General features: G+C 37.0%; 1 protein-coding gene across 4 annotated transcripts in view; it reads left to right on the top strand.

Annotated features, from left to right (window-relative positions):
- Positions 1-11,514, top strand: part of LOC127412491 (bifunctional heparan sulfate N-deacetylase/N-sulfotransferase 2-like) — a 202,432-nt gene extending 190,918 nt beyond the window's left edge. For 3 of the 4 annotated variants that reach the window (XM_051648900.1, XM_051648898.1, XM_051648899.1), the window contains 8 exons: positions 315-497; positions 668-764; positions 3,653-3,776; positions 5,714-5,888; positions 6,030-6,200; positions 9,098-9,207; positions 9,297-9,399; positions 10,426-11,514. In XM_051648900.1, the coding sequence (XP_051504860.1) occupies positions 315-497; positions 668-764; positions 3,653-3,776; positions 5,714-5,888; positions 6,030-6,200; positions 9,098-9,207; positions 9,297-9,399; positions 10,426-10,551 (1,089 nt within the window). In that variant the 3' untranslated portion in view covers positions 10,552-11,514. The remainder of the gene's footprint in view (positions 1-314; positions 498-667; positions 765-3,652; positions 3,777-5,713; positions 5,889-6,029; positions 6,201-9,097; positions 9,208-9,296; positions 9,400-10,425) is intronic. The other variant, XM_051648901.1, reaches the window with a different exon arrangement.
- The last annotated feature ends 7,008 nt before the right edge of the window (positions 11,515-18,522 follow it).

Raw genomic sequence — 18,522 nt, 5'->3', positions numbered from 1 at the left:
AGACACAAGCTGCAATGCAGCTGTGCTGTTTTTGTTTCTCTTTGTATGTGCTCTTGTGTGTGTGTGTGCTTAGCGAATGGGAGTGGGTATATTTGTCTTTGTGTCTGTGTTTGTTTACAAGTCCCAAAGCAATGAATGGTGACGAGTCTGCCCTTGTGCTCCCTGCATTTTTTGTGTACAGGGCTATTGCGTGTAGGGTTTGAGAATTTGGTAGCTGGAAACATAAACTAGATGTTAATCTTCATTAATAGATGTTTCCAAAGCTTTTTTTAAGAATAAAACTGAACTGTAAGTTATGTTGTTCCCGCCCACAGATCAGCATTTTTATGACTCACCTGTCTAACTATGGAAATGACAGACTTGGCCTCTACACCTTTGAGTCTCTGGTGAAGTTTGTTCAATGCTGGACCAACCTACGGCTACAAACACTGCCCCCTTTGGAACTAGCTGAGAAATACTTTCAGATCTTTCCAGAGGAGATGGACCCCCTATGGCAGGTGAAGAATGATCGCAATCGATTTAAGATATTACCATGAAGAATGGTGTCCAGAACATATAAAGATGTTTTCTTTATATTTTCAGTGTTTGGTTTGTATTATTACTCAGGTGTACAGAGATTGGTGGATGGTATCACTCATAATATCTTTTCATCTTGTAATACAATCAGAACCCTTGTAATGACAAGAGACATAAAGACATCTGGTCCAAGGAGAAGACTTGTGATAGGCTGCCCAAATTTCTAGTCATTGGTCCACAGAAAACAGGTAAGAGTTTTACCTCTTCCCAATGCTTCCAATCTCTGAGTTAAAGGTGAAGTGTGTCATTTCTGTGCCATTAGCAACACAAAAAATAATTTCTACTGTACTCTGTATGTTGAGTAGCCTGACTGGGCCAAACATAACAACACTGGCTTAACCAATGGCATGAGTTTGGCCAGCACAACCTGCTCGAATAATGACAGTGTTTTTTTTTTGGTTTTTTTGCTTGTTTTGTACATGAAACAACTAAAAACATTTTTGGGAAAAGTCTGTTTGGTGACGCTAGTCGTGACTTCACATTTAGAAAATTCTGTCTGGCATTTTGGTCGACAATAAATTAAGCACATACGCCTTGTCAGTAAATGACTGTTCATGCTCTTCTGTGGTTATTTTTGTATTTTTAAATTATTTATTGGTTTAGTGTTTTAAAAGTTTAAACATTTTATCAATTCCAGCTAGCCAGAGTGGTGAAACTTTAAAGCCCTGTATCAAAATGTGTCTGGGGTAGACAGAACCTTATAATACTAAGGTCAAGTAGTGGCACAGAAATGACACACTTCACCTTTTATTAGGTGTCTTTAACTACTATGTAATGAAACATTTAATTAGGACTGCAACTAACGATTATTTTGAAAATATCAATTCATCTTTGATTATTTCTTCGATTAATTTGATTTTTATATATATATATATATATATATATATATATATATATATATATATATATATAATATATATATATATATATACACACACAGTGTATATATATATATATATATATATATATATATATATACACAGTGTATATATATATACACAGTGTATATATATCTCTATATATACATATATATATATATATATATATATATATATATATATATATATACACACACACAGTATATATATATATATATATATATATATATACACACAGTATATATATATAATATATATATAATATATTTCCTGTATTTTATTACAATATTATTAAAAAAAAACAGAAATGATAAAGGACGTAAGGATTTGGTTCAATTTACATTACTGAAGTCATGATTCTATACTGTCACAAAACTTTGAACAAAGCCTAAATCATGAAAAGTTAAGTTTGAATTTATTATAATTATTATTATTATTATTACTTTCAGTACATATACAAAACATTTCCTTTCATTACTTGTAAAACTTTGTAGAACAAAAAGTTCTGTTCATTAAAGTGTAAAATGATCCATCAGGAATGGAGTGGGACAAAAAATCAGCCCAGCAGAGGATAATAGTGACACCAGAATAGAAATATTAATAATTCTGCCCAGCTGAAAAATACATAATTATATTAGATACATATGCTTGTACACTGTCACTGATTACATACATTTTAAGTATTTGAAATCAATATTGTAGGTTTTAAAATGGTATTGTCACCAATTACATGTTTTGAAACTATTCTTTTCAAAAATGTGTATGTTTATCCAGTAAAATGATGCTTGCCATGGTATTATAAATTTACTGGTGAAATCAGACATTACATCTGGCATTATCAGGAGGACTATGAAATATCAGAACCCTTAGCATTATTATACATTATATTCAGCATTATATACAGTTTATTATAGTACAATCATCTATAAACGCAGTGCAGATTCACTCTCGCGCTGATAAGTCTCATCCCGGTGCTCAATGTATTACATACGCTCACATGATGAGAAACGATCTAAAACACTTTAAAATCACACACTTTGACCTCTGAGACATCCGCGTGACATCAGTGAAAGCTGCACAATTGATTATATTGAAACTGAAAGCACGGTATGATGTTGCACAAGTTTAATCAAAATGATTGCACTCCCTTTCTCCATTGCAATTGGTTTGATGTGGATGCGCACGCACGCTTGCTCAGTTAAGTTTAACAGAGACTCGCATGTGGTAACAACAATCAGTCTTGCAAAATACGTGTCTGATTTTGAATTCATAACGTATACATTATAAAAAAGAAAACAGCAGTGAAATTTAAGTCATGTGCTGGAGAGAAACAACTCTTAAGCACATTAAATGGCACAATCACTCTTTCAACGCACCTAGGGCCGGTTGCACCAGCTATACGTAATTTACAACTTAGCCTAGTTGTGGCGTAAATGGACACTAAGTCACAGTTTACACACAACTAAATATTTGAGTGTTGCACCATTAAACTTAGGTAGAACGTAACCCTACGTATAAACTAAATATTTACGGAAGCCTCGACCAAGAGTAACGGTTGGAATAAAAAGGCAGAATGATATTTTGACATCAATGAGCTCATTTTTTGCATGACAGGCTTCAATCCATTCAACATACAGTATGATGTTGACATTTACACTCGTTTACATTTATGAGAGAGAAAAAAAACGTACTTTTAAGCATCTCTTCAGCATGAAACCGTTCAAACGGTGCAGTTTTCAGGGTGCGTCGCCCAGTGTCAAGTTTCAACACATTCAAAATATATAGGATATTAAAATGAATAAATGTCTGTTTTTCCAGCCTGATGTATTAGTATTTATTTATCACCCTTATTTATTTTAGGTACAGCTCCTATATATTATTTACACAAGGCAAATATACTACTTACCCTAAACCCTAACCCTTCTCCTAAACCTACCCATACCTCAACCTCATTAGCAGCAAATGTGAATCTTTGAGAATTTTTGCAGAACAATATGTAGTTACACAATAAATACATTGTATTTTATGTATTTTAATGTTAGTACATAGTAGTTAAAGACACCTAATATAAAGTGGGACCGAAGCTTGATTAAGCTAACACATTAAAAAGTGTCTTCATCAAAAAACAACAACATTGGAGACATTTGGAAACAACCTTGCATTTTGATATAGGATTGTTGTTTTGTTTCCGACCACAGGTACCACAGCATTGCACTCCTTTCTCACCCTCCACCCTGCCATCACCAGCAATTTCCCCAGCCCCATCACCTTTGAGGAGATCCAGTTTTTTAATGGGCCTAATTACCACAATGGCATTGATTGGTAATATATAACGCACACACAAATTTTTTCACACTTAACTAATGTAACAGATACATTGCATTCAGAAAGTATTCAGACCCCTTCATTTTTTTTTCACATTTTATGTTGCAGCCTTGTGCTAAAAATGCTTTAAATTGTTTTTTGTTTTTTTCACATCAATCTACACTCCATACCCCATAATGACAAAGCAAAAACCAGATTTTTTATAACTTTATTGAGCAAACTTATTAAAAAGAAAAAACTGAAATATCACATTGACATAAGTATTCAGACCCTTTTCTATGACACTTGAAATTTAGCTCAGGTGAATCCTATTTCTCTGGATCAGATGTTTCTACACTTTGATTGGAGTCCACCTGTGGCAAATTCAATTGATTGGACATGATTTGGAAAGGTACACACCTGTCTATATAAGGTCTCACAGCTGAAAATGCATATCAGAGCAACAACCAAGCCATGAGGTCAAAGGAACTGCCTGCATAGCTCAGAGACAGGATTGTGTCGAGGCACAGATCTGGGGAAGGCTACAAAAAAGTTTCAGCTGAAGTGAAGTTTCCCAAGAGCACAGTGGCCTCCATAATTCAAAAATGGAAGAAGTTTGGAACAACCAGGACTCTTCCTAGAGCTGGCTGCCCACCCAAACTTAGCAATTGGGGGAGAAGGGTCTTGTTGAGAGAGGTCACCAAGAACCCGATGGTCACTCTGGTTGAGCTCCAAAGATCATGTGTATAGATGGGAGAAACTTGCAGAAGGACAACCATCACTGCAACACTCCACCGATCTGGGCTTTATGGTAGAGTGGTCAGACAGAAGCCTCTTCACAGTGCAAGACACATGAAAGCCCGCTAGGAAGGACTCTCAGACTGTGAGAAACAAGATTCTCTGGTCTGATGAAACAAAGATTGAACTGTTTGGCCTCATTTCCAAGTGTCATATCTGGAGGAAACCGCTCATCACCTGTGCAATACCTTCCCAAACGGTGAAGCATGGTGGTGGTAGCATTATGCTGTGGGGGTGTTTTTCAGCGGTAGGGACTGGGGGCTGGTCAGGGTTGAAGGAAAGCTGAACGCAGCAAAATACAGTGATATCCTTAATGAAAACCTGGTCCAGAGCGCTCAGGACCACAGTCTGGGCTGAAGGTTCACCTTCCAACAGGACAATGACCCTAAGAACACAACCAAGACAACTCAGTGTCCTTGAGTGGCCTAGCCAGAGCCCGGACTTGAACCCAATCAAACATCTCTGGAGAGACCTGAAAATGGCTGTCCACCGACAGCCCCCATCCAACCTGACAGAGCTTGAGAGGATCTGCAGAGAAGAATGGCAGAAAATCCCCAAATCCAGGTGTGCAAAGCTTGTCGCATCATACCCAAAAAGACTTGAGGCTGTAATCGCTGCCAAAGGTGCTTCAACTAAGTACTGAGTTAAGGGTCTGAATACTTATGTCAGTGTGATATTTCAGTTTTTTCTTTTTAATAAATTTGCTAAGTTATCAACAGTCTTGGTTTTGCTTTGTCATTATGGGGTATGGAGTGTAGATTGATGTGAAAATAAAAATAATTTTAAGCATTTTAGCATAAGGCTGCATCATAACAGAATGTGTAAAAAAAATAATAAAAATAAAATACTAAATACTCTAAATACTTTCTGAATGCACGGTATGAACCATCAATCCTAAAAAGTTTTTATCACCCCTTCCACCTTATTATACCAATTATACTGTCTTGGTTTCATATTGAAGTCTTATAGAGCCATTACCTGGGCAAAGAACAAGGATATTCTTTGGTTGAAATATATTTTTGTAGTGATACAGTGTAATTTAATGGAAAACTTAACCCAGTCTGGGTTTATTTGGAAATAAAGTCATTTTGTGTCTGATTCTTTGTAACATTAAGCAGCATAGTTGTTTTGTTACTAAATGTCCTTATCTCCTGTAGGTACATGGACTTCTTTCCCTTTCCCTCGAACGTCAGCACAGACTTCATGTTTGAGAAAAGTGCCAACTACTTTGACACAGAGGTGGTTCCAAAGAGGGTTGCAGCTTTACTGCCCAGAGCCAAGATCATAGCTGTGCTCATCAACCCTACCGACAGAGCCTATTCTTGGTATCAGGTACACTACCACAGCTTTCTCTAGTTCTTACTCTAATTTTTTTGTATGGTAACCATGAATCTACTTTCCCCCTTGCCTTGTGTCTTTCACTAAAGAAATCAAGACATTGATGGTTTACGTGTGTTTTTTGTGTCTTCTCAGCATCAGCGAGCACACCATGACCCTGCTGCTATAAACCACACCTTCCACGAGGTGGTAACAGCAGGTCCCTCTGCATCTAAAGAGCTGCTGACTCTTCAGAACCGCAGCCTTAAGCCTGGAACTTACGCCACACACCTGGAGAACTGGCTTCTGCATTACCAGGCAAGACAGGTACTACAGTTATCTTTCTATGATTAACTTCTTTCTCCCATTTGGGTTTATGGCCTATTTAACAACTCTCGGTGTGAAAGCATTGATTTGAAACTTGTAGTACTAAATGTGGTCTTTCTGTCATTCCACTTTATTCTCCTCTGAGCCTTGCTTTACATAGGAAATAAGCAAAAATGCAATTGGAAATACTGATACTAGTGCTTGAATTTTTTACATTTATTCCCAACAAATATTTTTCTCATTGTCAAAATAAAAAATTCCCCATAATTTGGAATTCCCAATGCATTTTAAGTCCTCGTGGTGGTGTGGTGACTCGCCTCAATCTGGGTGGAGGAGGACAAATCTCAGTTGCCTCCGCGTCTGAGACTGTCAATCCGCGCATCTTATCACGTGACATGTTGAGCACGTTACCGCGGAGACGTAGCGCGTGTGGAGGCTTCACGCTATTCTCCACGGCATCCACGCACAACTCACCACGCACCCCACCGAGAGCGAGAATCACACATTATAGCGACCACGAGAAGGTTACCCCATGTGACTCTACCCTCCCTAGCAACCGGGCCAGTTTGGATGCTTGCCCTGGATTCGAACTCGTGACTCCAGGGGTGGTAGTCAGCATCAGTACTCCCTGAGCTATCTGTTTTACCTATGAATATCTCTTTGGGATATCATAACATGGAATTATGCAACTAAAGAAGTTAAATGGTTTCAGAGTAAAATGGGCTTAAAGGAATAGTTCACCCAAAAATGAAAATTCTCTCATTATTCACTTACCCTGAAGCCATTCCAGATGTGTATGACTGTCTTTCTTCAGCAGAACACAAATGAAGATTTTTAGAAGAAGATAGAGCTCTGTCAGGTCCTTATAATGCAAGAACACAGGTGCCAGCACTTTGATGGTCCAAAAGTCACACTTAGGCAGCAAAAAAGCAATCCATTCGACTCCAGTCGATCTATGAATGTCTTCTGAAGCAAATCGATACATTTGTGTGGCATCTCTGGTTCTTAATGTGGAAAGGAGGAAGCGGGGATCGGGTGAACAATCCACGTAGACGTTTATTGTTCCACTTTTCAGTGTCACACATAACACACTGCTTTTCAGCAGTACTGAAAAGTACCACTGACACGCAGACACACAGCTCCGGCATCTCTCTCTGAACTGGTACTCCGGCTCCTCTCTATCTCTCTCCCGGCTGATTGCTAATTGTCCGCCAGGTGTCCATCCTTACTGCTCGACCACAGCTTGTGTTAAAAATAAATCGATAATTAAAACATTATTAACTTTTAAAAAGCGCTTCCTTCCTGCAGCTGACCCAAAGCGTGACGTAAGCGCGTCGGTGAGTTCACGCGAAAATTCGAAAGCGCCACTTATTTACAACAGAATAACAAACGTCACATGAGAGTTCGGCCATTTCAAACAGCATCAGAGCTTTGGATGGAAGCACCGATTTAAAGTAAAAAACTTTTTAATTATCGACTTGTTTCTTACATAAACCTACCGATTCACTTCAGAAGACATTCACTGATCGACTGGAGTCGCATGGATTATTTTATGCTGCCTGAATGTGACTTTTGGACCATTGAAGTGCTGGCACCTGTTTACATCAGTTATAAGGACCTGATAGAGCTCTATCTTCTAAAAATCTTAATTTGTGTTCTGCTGAAGAAAGACAGTCATACACATCTGGGATGGCATCAGGGTAAGTGAATAATGAGAGAATTTTCATTTTTGTGTGAACTATTCATTTAGAGATGTTGTTTAGGCTTTCTAGAATTTCCACAAACTGAGCCGTTGGATTTGCCACACCCCCTCTTTCCAAATCTCTGCACTCCGGAGATACAAAATGAGCTTTATTAAGACCGACATTGTGCAGAAGCAGTTGTCAAAAACAATAGCAGCAAAATAGCGCCCTCAACTGACAACTGTTATGAGCAACATAGCATAAAAATGGCATTAAGCCTCAATAATAATTTGCTGCAACTACAAGAAAATACAAAATGATTGACAGACTGAAAGTGTCAGAGGCCACGGCCCGCAGACACATTTTTGTTTGCCGTTTACAGAGTCTAGTGCTGTCACTGAGACAGATGAGATATCTCACAACACTTACTTCATTTATATCTTTCAGGGAGTAGGACATTTTTTTTTTTTTTTTTTTTGCATACCATTCCATGAAAAAAATCATTTACAGCACCTTTGAGCAAAACAGGGACAGTGTTTCAAGTATCAGCTTGAACACAGATAACATTGAAGTAGCATTCTAGACATTTTGATGTAAAAGTTGATAAGACAAGTGAAAATATGTCCTTTTCATTTAAAGAACTCTTAGTGATTTTGCTTTTGTCAACAATATACGGTGTCATCATATGTTTAACCAAAAGACTGAGTGTAGAACAAACAGACTGGACAATATGATAGTAATATAAATTCCAGCATTGTTGGTTATATACTGTTACATATTATATAATTTTTTTTTATGTTGTGATGGATGGATGAATGTAATGAGATGAGAAATGCTTCTAAAGTTTAAGTGATAACACTTTACAATAAGGTTCCATTTGTTAACATTAGTTTACAACATTAGTTAACATGAACTAACAATGAACAATACTTATGCATTTAATGTTAATTTCAACATATACATTTTTTTATCAAAAGTTGTATTAGTTAACATTAGTTAATGCACTATGAACTAACACGAACTAACAATGAACAATTGTATTTTTATTAACTAACATTAACAAAGATTAATTAATTGTTATTCATGATACCTAATGCATTTACTAATGTTAATAAATGGAACCTTATTGTAAAGTGTTACTGTTTAAATAGTTACACATAAATCCTGCGGTATATGACATGCTGAATATTTTCTGTGTCACTCCGCCCACATTAGCTCCATATTGTAGATGGCACTCTGCTCAGATCTAACCCAGCCCTGGTGATGGATGGCATCCAGCAGTTCCTAGGGCTTGCGCCAATCTTTAACTACACACAAGCCCTTGTGTGAGTCCCGCTCTGATTTTATGCAAAAGTTTGAATAATCTGAAAATGTTTGTTATATAAAAATGAGTGTTGTGTGATATGTTTTACAGCTTTGATGAGGGTAAAGGATTCTGGTGTCAGAGGCAGGAAGGTGGGCGTCCTAAGTGTTTGGGCAAGAGTAAAGGCAGGAAATATCCAGAAATGACTCCTGAGGTAAACGACTGTCTCAACTCTTCTCTCTTCCCTCATCTGACGTTCTTTCTCTCTTCGTTCTGAACGATCGCAGTGGCAAGGAAACTCGTTTACAGATATGCTTACGGAAGCTAATTTGCACAAATTGTTTGGTGAAATTTTTTACATTTTCTAAATTAAAAACACTTGAAAGGGTTACTTTAATGAATATTCCGGGTTCAATACAAGTTAAGCTCAAATGACAGCATTTGTGGCATAATGTTGATTACTACAAAAAAAAAAATTCGACTCATTCCTCTTTTTCTTTAAAAAGTGGGGGAAGTGAATGGGGGCCAATCTGTAAATGTTAAAATACACACTATTTCAAAAGTATAGCCACAAGACATAAACTATGTGTGTTAACATGATTTTAGTGTGATAAAATCACTTACTAACCTTTTATGTGTAAAGTTATAGCCAATTTTACAACTTTATTGCCATGATGATGTACTGTCAGCAAACCCTAAAACGACTGCAAAAATGACAATTTAAACAACTTCACAGCTCAAATAAAACATGAGTTTTAACAGAAAATTCTTAAATGATAAGATTCATGTTTCTGCCTTTAAACCATCCAAAAATTGGCCCCATTCCTTTCATTATAAGTTTCTGACTGTAACCTCGATTTTTGCTTTTTTTAAAGAAAAGGTTGGACAAGTTTAAATAATTTTTTGTGGTAATCAACATTATGCCACAAATGCTGTCGATTGAGCTTAACCTGTATTGAACCCAGAATATTCCTTTAAGCTTAAAGACTTTACAGAAATTATACATCTGAAACAACCTGCTATGACTTTCTCACCTTTTTCGCCACTCCCTGACATTAGGTAAATGTATTATGTGGCATCGTTTCGTTAGAAGATATAGTCCCTCACTTAAAACTACAGAGTGCTAAGGAAACCAGTTATCCTCTGTGCATTCTGTGCAATGAGATACACACTACTAAGGGTAGATAGCTGTAACTGTATTGTGTATTTTAGAATGGCTAAATAATTGTGTTTTTCTCAGACACGTGCCTTCCTGATGGAGTACTACCACGAGCATAACCTGGAACTGTTGCGGCTGCTGAATCGGCTGGGCCAGGCGTTACCCTCCTGGCTTAGAGAAGAGCTCCAGAGCAGCAGCTGGAGTTGAGAAGACTTTACTTGCATCTCCAGTATCAGAACCCTTAAAAAAACAGTGTCCACTCACTACAGAGGAACAAGGGGGAGAGACTCCCAATTCAACACCCCTATGCCACTCTGTCCGGACCCTAGAAGCAGTGATGGGATGGAGTGCGGTTATGAGTGGACTGCAAACATGAGACTTCCCTTCTGCCAAGGTGCTTGTCCGAGATGTTGAAGACATTGGGAAATGTGCCTTCTTCCCTTGCCTTCTTCCTCTTCTCTTAAAGACATGCCTGCCTGTTAGGACCAGAACATACTACAGGTCTGGACAAGCATGAATTAACTGGTGACTTGAAGTGTGTTAATACACACTAAATCTCAAAACGCACATGCTTCAGTCTTGCTCATCTCATCAGAGTAATGATTGTAAAACATTGTACATTTGAAAGCATTGTATATTTTGGGTCTGGGTAGCTGGGATTGGGACTGAATAGACAACCTGACAGCGTTTGAGTACAGACTGAGCTCTGTATGAGTAGGACACCTTGAGGACCCCAGATCTGCAGCCCCTCTCTTCTCCACACGTGCACACACAAACGCACAAAGTTGGATCAGAAACCAAATGGTAAGAAAGTATATGCAATTGAGGGAGTATGGATTGTGTACACATCTCCCACTGTACTGTATTTCAGTCAAAAGCTTTTACTAAGTGTCTTACCTGGTTGTATCCCCCTATTTATCCGAACCATGCACTTTCCTCTACACTACGCACACAGACACGTGGAAGTTCATGTAGACGTTGTGGTAGATGTGTTGTATGTCAGGAGCTGTAAACAAAGGAGAGGAGAAGGGCTGTGTTTTTATTCATGGTCAACAAGAGGCTGCTGTCTGGTCTTTTTTTTGGGGGGGGTGGGGGGGTTTGTAAAAAATGTATTTTAAAAACTCCCAACACTGTATTATCTCTAATAAACTTAGAGAGGTTGGAAATGTTTATGTGATTCATTATGTGTGGTTTAATCTGATGCTGAGCCTCGACTCATTGTTTTGATTTTATGATTACTTATGTTTCATGGAGTATAATTTGGTACTTAAAATTTAAACATGCAATGAGTAATCCAAAAGTAATCAGATGTGATTACTTAAAGTATATAATAAAAGATTACACTACTGATTACAAATTACAATTTAAGGTGTGTAATTTGTACCAGATTACATTTTAGAAGTTATCTACCCAATTTATATACAGGATATACTCTGCCAGAGACGGTATGAGGAGGACACTGACCAATCATTGGAATCTAAGAATAGAAATCCCAGCTTTCAGTTTAAAAGCCAACTGACTGACTTCTAAAGGCATCAACTGTTTTTTGTTTTATTAATTAATTAATAATTTTTTGTTGGACAAAACAGAAAATACAGTTTTCCAACATGATATGAATGGAAGGAAACTTTATACCATTGTTGTTAGATTTAATTGCTGATCTAATACAGTATTGGGAGGGTTACTTTTGAAATGTATTCCACTACAGATTACAGAATACATGCTGTGCAATGTATTTTGTAATTTATTCCGTTAGATTACTCGCCAGTAATGTAATCTAAATACTTTGGATTACTTTTTCAGCACTGGCAGATTTTTTTCATCAAAATACACTTATATAAAAAAAATACATGCTCTGAAAAAGCCTAAATATGTTATGCAGTGTAGTTTCTCAAGTAAATTTAGTTTAAGCATTTTTATTACATTTTTTTTTTTTTTTTAAGAAAAACATACAAAAATTCTTATTAAAAGTAATATTTTTGCAGTACATCTTTGCACTAATATCAAAGGTCTTACTAGAGGAAAAAAAAAAGATCTCACATGGATTTTCTTGATAAAATTAATCATAAAATATAATCACGACTGGTAACGGGTGCATCTAATTGCTAGAAATACCATTTTATGTTGACATAATGCTAAATGTTCACATGGCAGTTTACATAAGGAACTATTTCTGATGCTCCAAACTTATTTCAAAACCCCATAGTGTTTACACAACAACATCATCTTCCGATCGTTTGTGGCTGCTGTTCATAGAATAAGCAGATAATCTATTATTTATAGATTTTTATATGATGCTACAGGATACATTGGTTAGTATATCATATAAGCATCCTTTATTCTTGTAAAAATGCCCAAATTGCATTGAAAAAAAAGACAAACCATATAGCATTGTAATCGTGTATTTATTGGATTTTGCGTTTCTAACTGTAAATGTAGTGGAATACAGTTACTCGTATTTTAAATATGTAACGCCGTTACATATATTCTGTTTCTCCTCAACCTGGTTGTTAAAATGTAAGCTTAGCCAATAGTTTTAGACATTTTGGTCTTTCCCAAGTCAAGTACTGTAGATATGACCGTTACTTGACTAGAAATGACCAGAAAAAAGGCTACCTTAAAGGACCACAGCTCTACCAAATGTGCAAATGCTCCAACAAGAGCAGCTTTTTTTTTTTTTTTTTTGGAACTTATCAGTTTTTGCTGAACAAAACCGATGTATAGTATGTGTAACACTCATATTGTGTCTATTGGTGCAGACTCAATTTTGGTAAGTAGCTCAGGGCTCGACGACTGTCACTTACCACTCAAGCAAACTACATTTCTCTCACCACAGATCACACAGCTGCATAATGAGCTTCCTGTGTAAGCTTTGTTAAACGAAGATCTAAAATGTCAGTAAAAAGACTCTTTCCTCTTCCGAAATGTATTATTCTTCAGTGTTACACTAAACATGCTAAAACATCGTATTAAGAGGCTGACATTCACCTATCATGGGTTAAAGGACTGCATATACATGGCCTCTTGGTGGCAAAATGAATTATATTTAGTTGTCATGCCTGTTTTCTCCACATAGTGGTGCTACCGATTTAAGAGATTTGGTAATGGCTTAAACTCTTCATCTTAATCACTTTTGGTAACTTCTAGTCTTAGCTGCTGAATTAAACTGACAAAACTCATATTAGTAATCCTGAACACATTTAGCTCAGATAGGTTTGACATTTTCTGAGGGGAAAGAACACAAATACAGAATAGAGAGGGAATAACATTTGCAGATATGCACTGATATACTGTGTGTGTGTGTGTGTGTGCGTGTGTGTGTGTGTGTTGCATGCAGATTAAATTGTTTTGGTTTGTGTGGAGTATTTTGTATCTTTGGGTAAATATGAAATGCAGTTCTGGTGTAGTGGGAGAAAAAAGGAAAGGTGAATATTTTTGCATATGTTGTTCTGTCTGGATCACTACCTCTCCCTTATGACATATTTTATCCTCAAGCTGTGTTATGGTTAAAAGCCTCTTCTCTGAATTTGCAGTACCCCCCCCCCCCCCATCTGGGTACCCCCGGTCAGTGTGTGGCTGGTAGGCTACCTCCGTAATCCCATCTGGGGTGAGCGGCATGTTTTCAGAGCGCTGGACTGTTATCCTTGGTTGCAATTGTGGTTCATGAATATTCAATATTTGTTGTGTCTCTTTCACCGTGGGACACTGAAGCCGGTGTAGCCAGTACCACTGCTACCAGGGGGAGTCCACTCGCTGCATGCAATTATACATGTGGCTTCTAACCTTGAAGCTCATGGATTTGGGAAATAGCAATGGAATGGGCTAGAATGAAGTGAGGTGTGGCTGTTTCTCCTAAAAGTGTCTGGAGCTTATAGTGGTTCCGACAGAACTCATATGATTATCCCTTCCAATCTGTACTTCTTAGGTGTATGTGAATGTGTGGTATGTATGTGAAAGTACAAGGTGTGTTACTTTACAGATTTTTTTTTTCCCATCTTTCTATTTTTTCAAATATGTTGCAAATAGTACAATAAACAAATCAGTATACAATACAACCAGACAAAAAAAACAAACAAAAAAACAATGACAAAATAGAGAGACAAAAGAGTGAAGAAGAGTAGAAAAAAAACAGCCAAATTGCAAAAACGAAATAAAGATAAATGACTGTGACCTGGTGAGATAAGCTACATAGGCTGGCGCAGTGTATTACAAGTAATATAAGGGGGTACAGCATAGATGTTGTCATGGGTGTATCGTGATATGGGAAGAGGAAGCAGCTCTCCAGTTTAAGTAATACATGCATATACACTCCGTACACCTGGAACATTTTTACTCTACTATTGATTAATAACACAAGATGTTATGCTTTATGGGTTGTTGACTGGGCATTTGGCCACAAAAGGGTTTACACTTCTACTGAGTGTGTGTTATTTTTTAATATTTAGTTTGAGAAGAGATAGACCACTACTGTCCTAATTGACTTACTGGACAGGCTCTGTCTTTGATATTGCAAATAATTACTTTTTTGAATAAGTGTCTTTTTAGAGAATTCAATGTCCGCTTGTGTCACATTCATTGTTTGAGATGCTTGCGGCTTGTTTAAGTGATTTTAACCTAAGATGCTACTTGAAATTCTGTTCTTGTGTTCTGAATGCTTAATTTTGAATGTTATTTGATTGTGTTTGTTTTACCGCAAGATCTCCATGGATCTGGGACAGGCCACACGCTCCATCAGAGCATTAAATTCCATTTGGATCAACCTTTTTTCCCCAGAGCCCCTTGTCTATAAGAGTCACAGTTGATAGTCCCCTACAAAGTAAACAGGCAAGACTGCTCATTTAGAGAATTTATATGTGTGTATCTCTGCTTTTCTCTTTGTCTGTCCCTTTTCCCCACCTTCTTTTTCCCCCTAGTGGCTGCCTCCATTTTCTCTCTCTGCTGTGAAATGGCTGTAAAATTTCCCACTTGGGTGAGACTGTCGTCTGTTTCAGCTTAATGTAGAAAATTGACTCATTTCTGTGGCATTGATTTCCTCTCTACTTCATAGGGGTGATCGCTGGCAGAGCAACCTGAGAGCAGTCGATAGCCCCGCAGAGGGCCTCTCACTCGCTGGATCTTCTCTCATAGGAGAGGGAGAGAGCACTTGTGTGTTGTTTGTTTCCCTCGTTTGAATGGACTTCTTAAAACCTTCATGTGTGTAACACACTTTGGATAAAAGCGTCAGCCAAATGCATAAATGTAACTTTAGCAGTCTGCTGTTATGGGCTCGTAGCATCACATAAAGGTGCTCCTTCTGTTTAGTTTGCAAATGTCAGAATGATTTCTGTTGTTTAGTCAGTGATGTCAGTGACTCTCTGGTTTTGTTATAATGCAGAGGACTCTAAAGTTCCAGCTTCTGCTTTGATTTATTTAATTGGTAGGTTTCACAACATAACACATTTATTCTTAACATGAATTAAGGACAGTTTTGTTTGGAGTTATTCAAGCTGCTGCTGTTGAATTTTAAGGATTGAGATAAGGGCACATATATGTTTCAAAATGTGTGTTCATGTTTTTAAAAGGATTGTGTCATGAGAAGTTGAATTTAACCAAAAATATTTAAAGCTGAAGTGTTTCATTTAGTCATTAGCATCAACAAACGGAATTGCAAAAATAATCACTTTTTTCAGATTCCAGAAAACTCCCCGTCTTTCAATAGTTGTACAAACAGATAGTCCCACTCAAACTCACACAATTGGTCGAGCCAATTTCGCTGTGCCAAGCGGACTCAAACCTTCTTTTCTTGGCCCTACCAGTCACGATGAGCTAATATTATGGAAGTAAATCTGCCAAACCTTGTACTGTTCCTGACTGTGTGTAGCACCAACTGCTCTGCATTTTCAGAAGGATCTCAATGTTAGGAGAGTGAATGAACCTTTACAAAACCTTTACAACACTTTGCAAAGAGGTAATGTACAGTCAGACGGTTGTTATCGCACAATATCTTGTGTCACCCTGAAGGGGATTATTTTGTTATAACAACCGTCTGAGTGTACATTATCCTGCTTATTACATGGCTGCTAACTAAATCAATAAATACATGGACATAAAATATTGATTGCATTGAAATTATGGAATTTGAGAAGAAAGAAATCGCTGAACAGCTGAAATCAATCTCTGGTGTGCATCGGAGTTCTGCTGATGTGAAAATTACCGTCTGACTCCTCATTATTCAGCCTGTTACAAGACTACTTGCCAAACAAACAAACCAAAAAATGGACATGAAACATAGATTTGTGTTGAAATTGTGTAATTATGTGAAAAGAAATAAATAGCTGAACAGCAGAAATCAATCTGCTGTTCCGTTGGTGTTTATTTTGTTATTAATGAACGGCTAACTGTTCACTATGCATCTTATTACAAGACTACTTGCCAAATACATAAATAAATGCACATGAAACATTGATTTGAGTTGAAATTATTTTATTAGCTTACTTGTAGAGATCGTGGAGTGCTACATGAAGCAGGAGAGACAGCTCGCAGACCTGGATGATCGGTCTGATACTTGGAGCTGCGGTTGTTACCAGTACCAATTTCCTTCCAAAACAGCAAAATCTGTACATTATTCCAAACTTTTGGCTGCCTGTGTGTGTGTGTGTGTGTGTATTTATATACACACACACACACTCATTACATTTATTATTTACAGACTTTTATGCACCAAAACTATACGGACATTTAAAAAAGCTAAACTGTAACACCTTTTTTTGCTGGGTCTCATGACATTGTAGTAAGATGACATCATAAAAGCTTTTAATGTAAAACAATGAGGTCTTTATAATTACAGAGCAGGCTGCATATTAAAAATACATAGAAATACCAATAAATATCAGTTTCCACAGTTCCAACATACTGTATATCTTAAAAAATTATATGTCAGTATTTACAAAGTTCTTTGCTTTTTATGGTGGTGGGCATGAATGTAATGTAATGATAATTGAGATATATATCTCACAAGCCTGTTGTATCATATTCAAAACATGCAATTCATTTTCATCATGTTAATGATGTAGAGGCTTTAGAAAATCATGTATCAAATAGGATATGCATGAATTTTTTTATTCATTATAAATGTACCTTAGGTTAAAAAAAATAAAGCAATAAATCTATTAAACGGCCTTCAATAAACACAAGCCTTCATATTGTTAATTGCTATGCATCTCATCAGTACAATAGAGGCTTTATTGAGGGGATAACTGCATTATCTATGGGTTTAACAGAACTCCATCAGAGCTCAGTTGTATCCCTTTCGTGCACAGCTTCACAGTAAGCATTACTTAGCCTGTATCCAGGAAAGTCAAAATCCACAGCCTCTGTTCTGGGAACTCATTATGAGGTAAATGCCTTTCTGTGGTTCTGTGGTAATTATGGGATCAATGAAACAACATGTGAGGTTTATCTCATCAACACTGCTTCATCTGCACTAATGCATTTTGTTTGTGTCAATATCATCCACTGTTAATGTCTGACTTTTGAAATTGTGAGTCAGGTAAGTGGATCAAGAATCATTCCAACCCATTATTACAGTAGTTTTATACTGTTTGTAATACACTTACTGGCCAGGTGGTGTCAACACTGTATTTCTAAATTATAATATTTTAATTGCCCTGTATTTTTTTCTTCATACATTCACTAAAATGTCTTGGACACAATTACTGGTTGAAAGAAATGTAAGAAAATAAAATGGCTCTCAGACATTTTAGATGTGAATTAAGTGTCCAAGAGTATCCAAATATAGTAATTTTGGGGGACCCTGTATGTGTAATGTTCTGTGCCTGACCCTGCAGGTGTGTGTGTGTCCTAGAGGAATGTAACACTGTGCTGTTAGAAAACGTCAGTGTTTGCTCCTGGACAGTTCAGCTCGGATTGCAAAGTTAATCAAACATACTGTACAGCATTCTAGCCTAACACTCAGCAAAGTGCTGCACTACTGGTTACAATTACCAGCATGATTTTAAACAAAAACTAAATTAAAAGAGCTGAATCTACTTGGATAAAAAAAAAAGAGGATAAAAAAGACCTTCACTGTACCATGATGAAGGATAACGGCAAGCTTTCTCTGTTAATCTGTTAGTCTTAGGTAAAGCTGAAAGTCAATATTTAAGTTATTAAGAGACATCAAAGGGCTAGTCAATGGAC

This window comes from Myxocyprinus asiaticus, chromosome 21, assembly GCF_019703515.2.
Source record: "Myxocyprinus asiaticus isolate MX2 ecotype Aquarium Trade chromosome 21, UBuf_Myxa_2, whole genome shotgun sequence".
Classification (NCBI taxonomy): domain Eukaryota; kingdom Metazoa; phylum Chordata; class Actinopteri; order Cypriniformes; family Catostomidae; genus Myxocyprinus; species Myxocyprinus asiaticus.
Note: the sequence above shows the minus strand (reverse complement) of the source record. Positions and strands in the feature narration are given on the sequence as shown.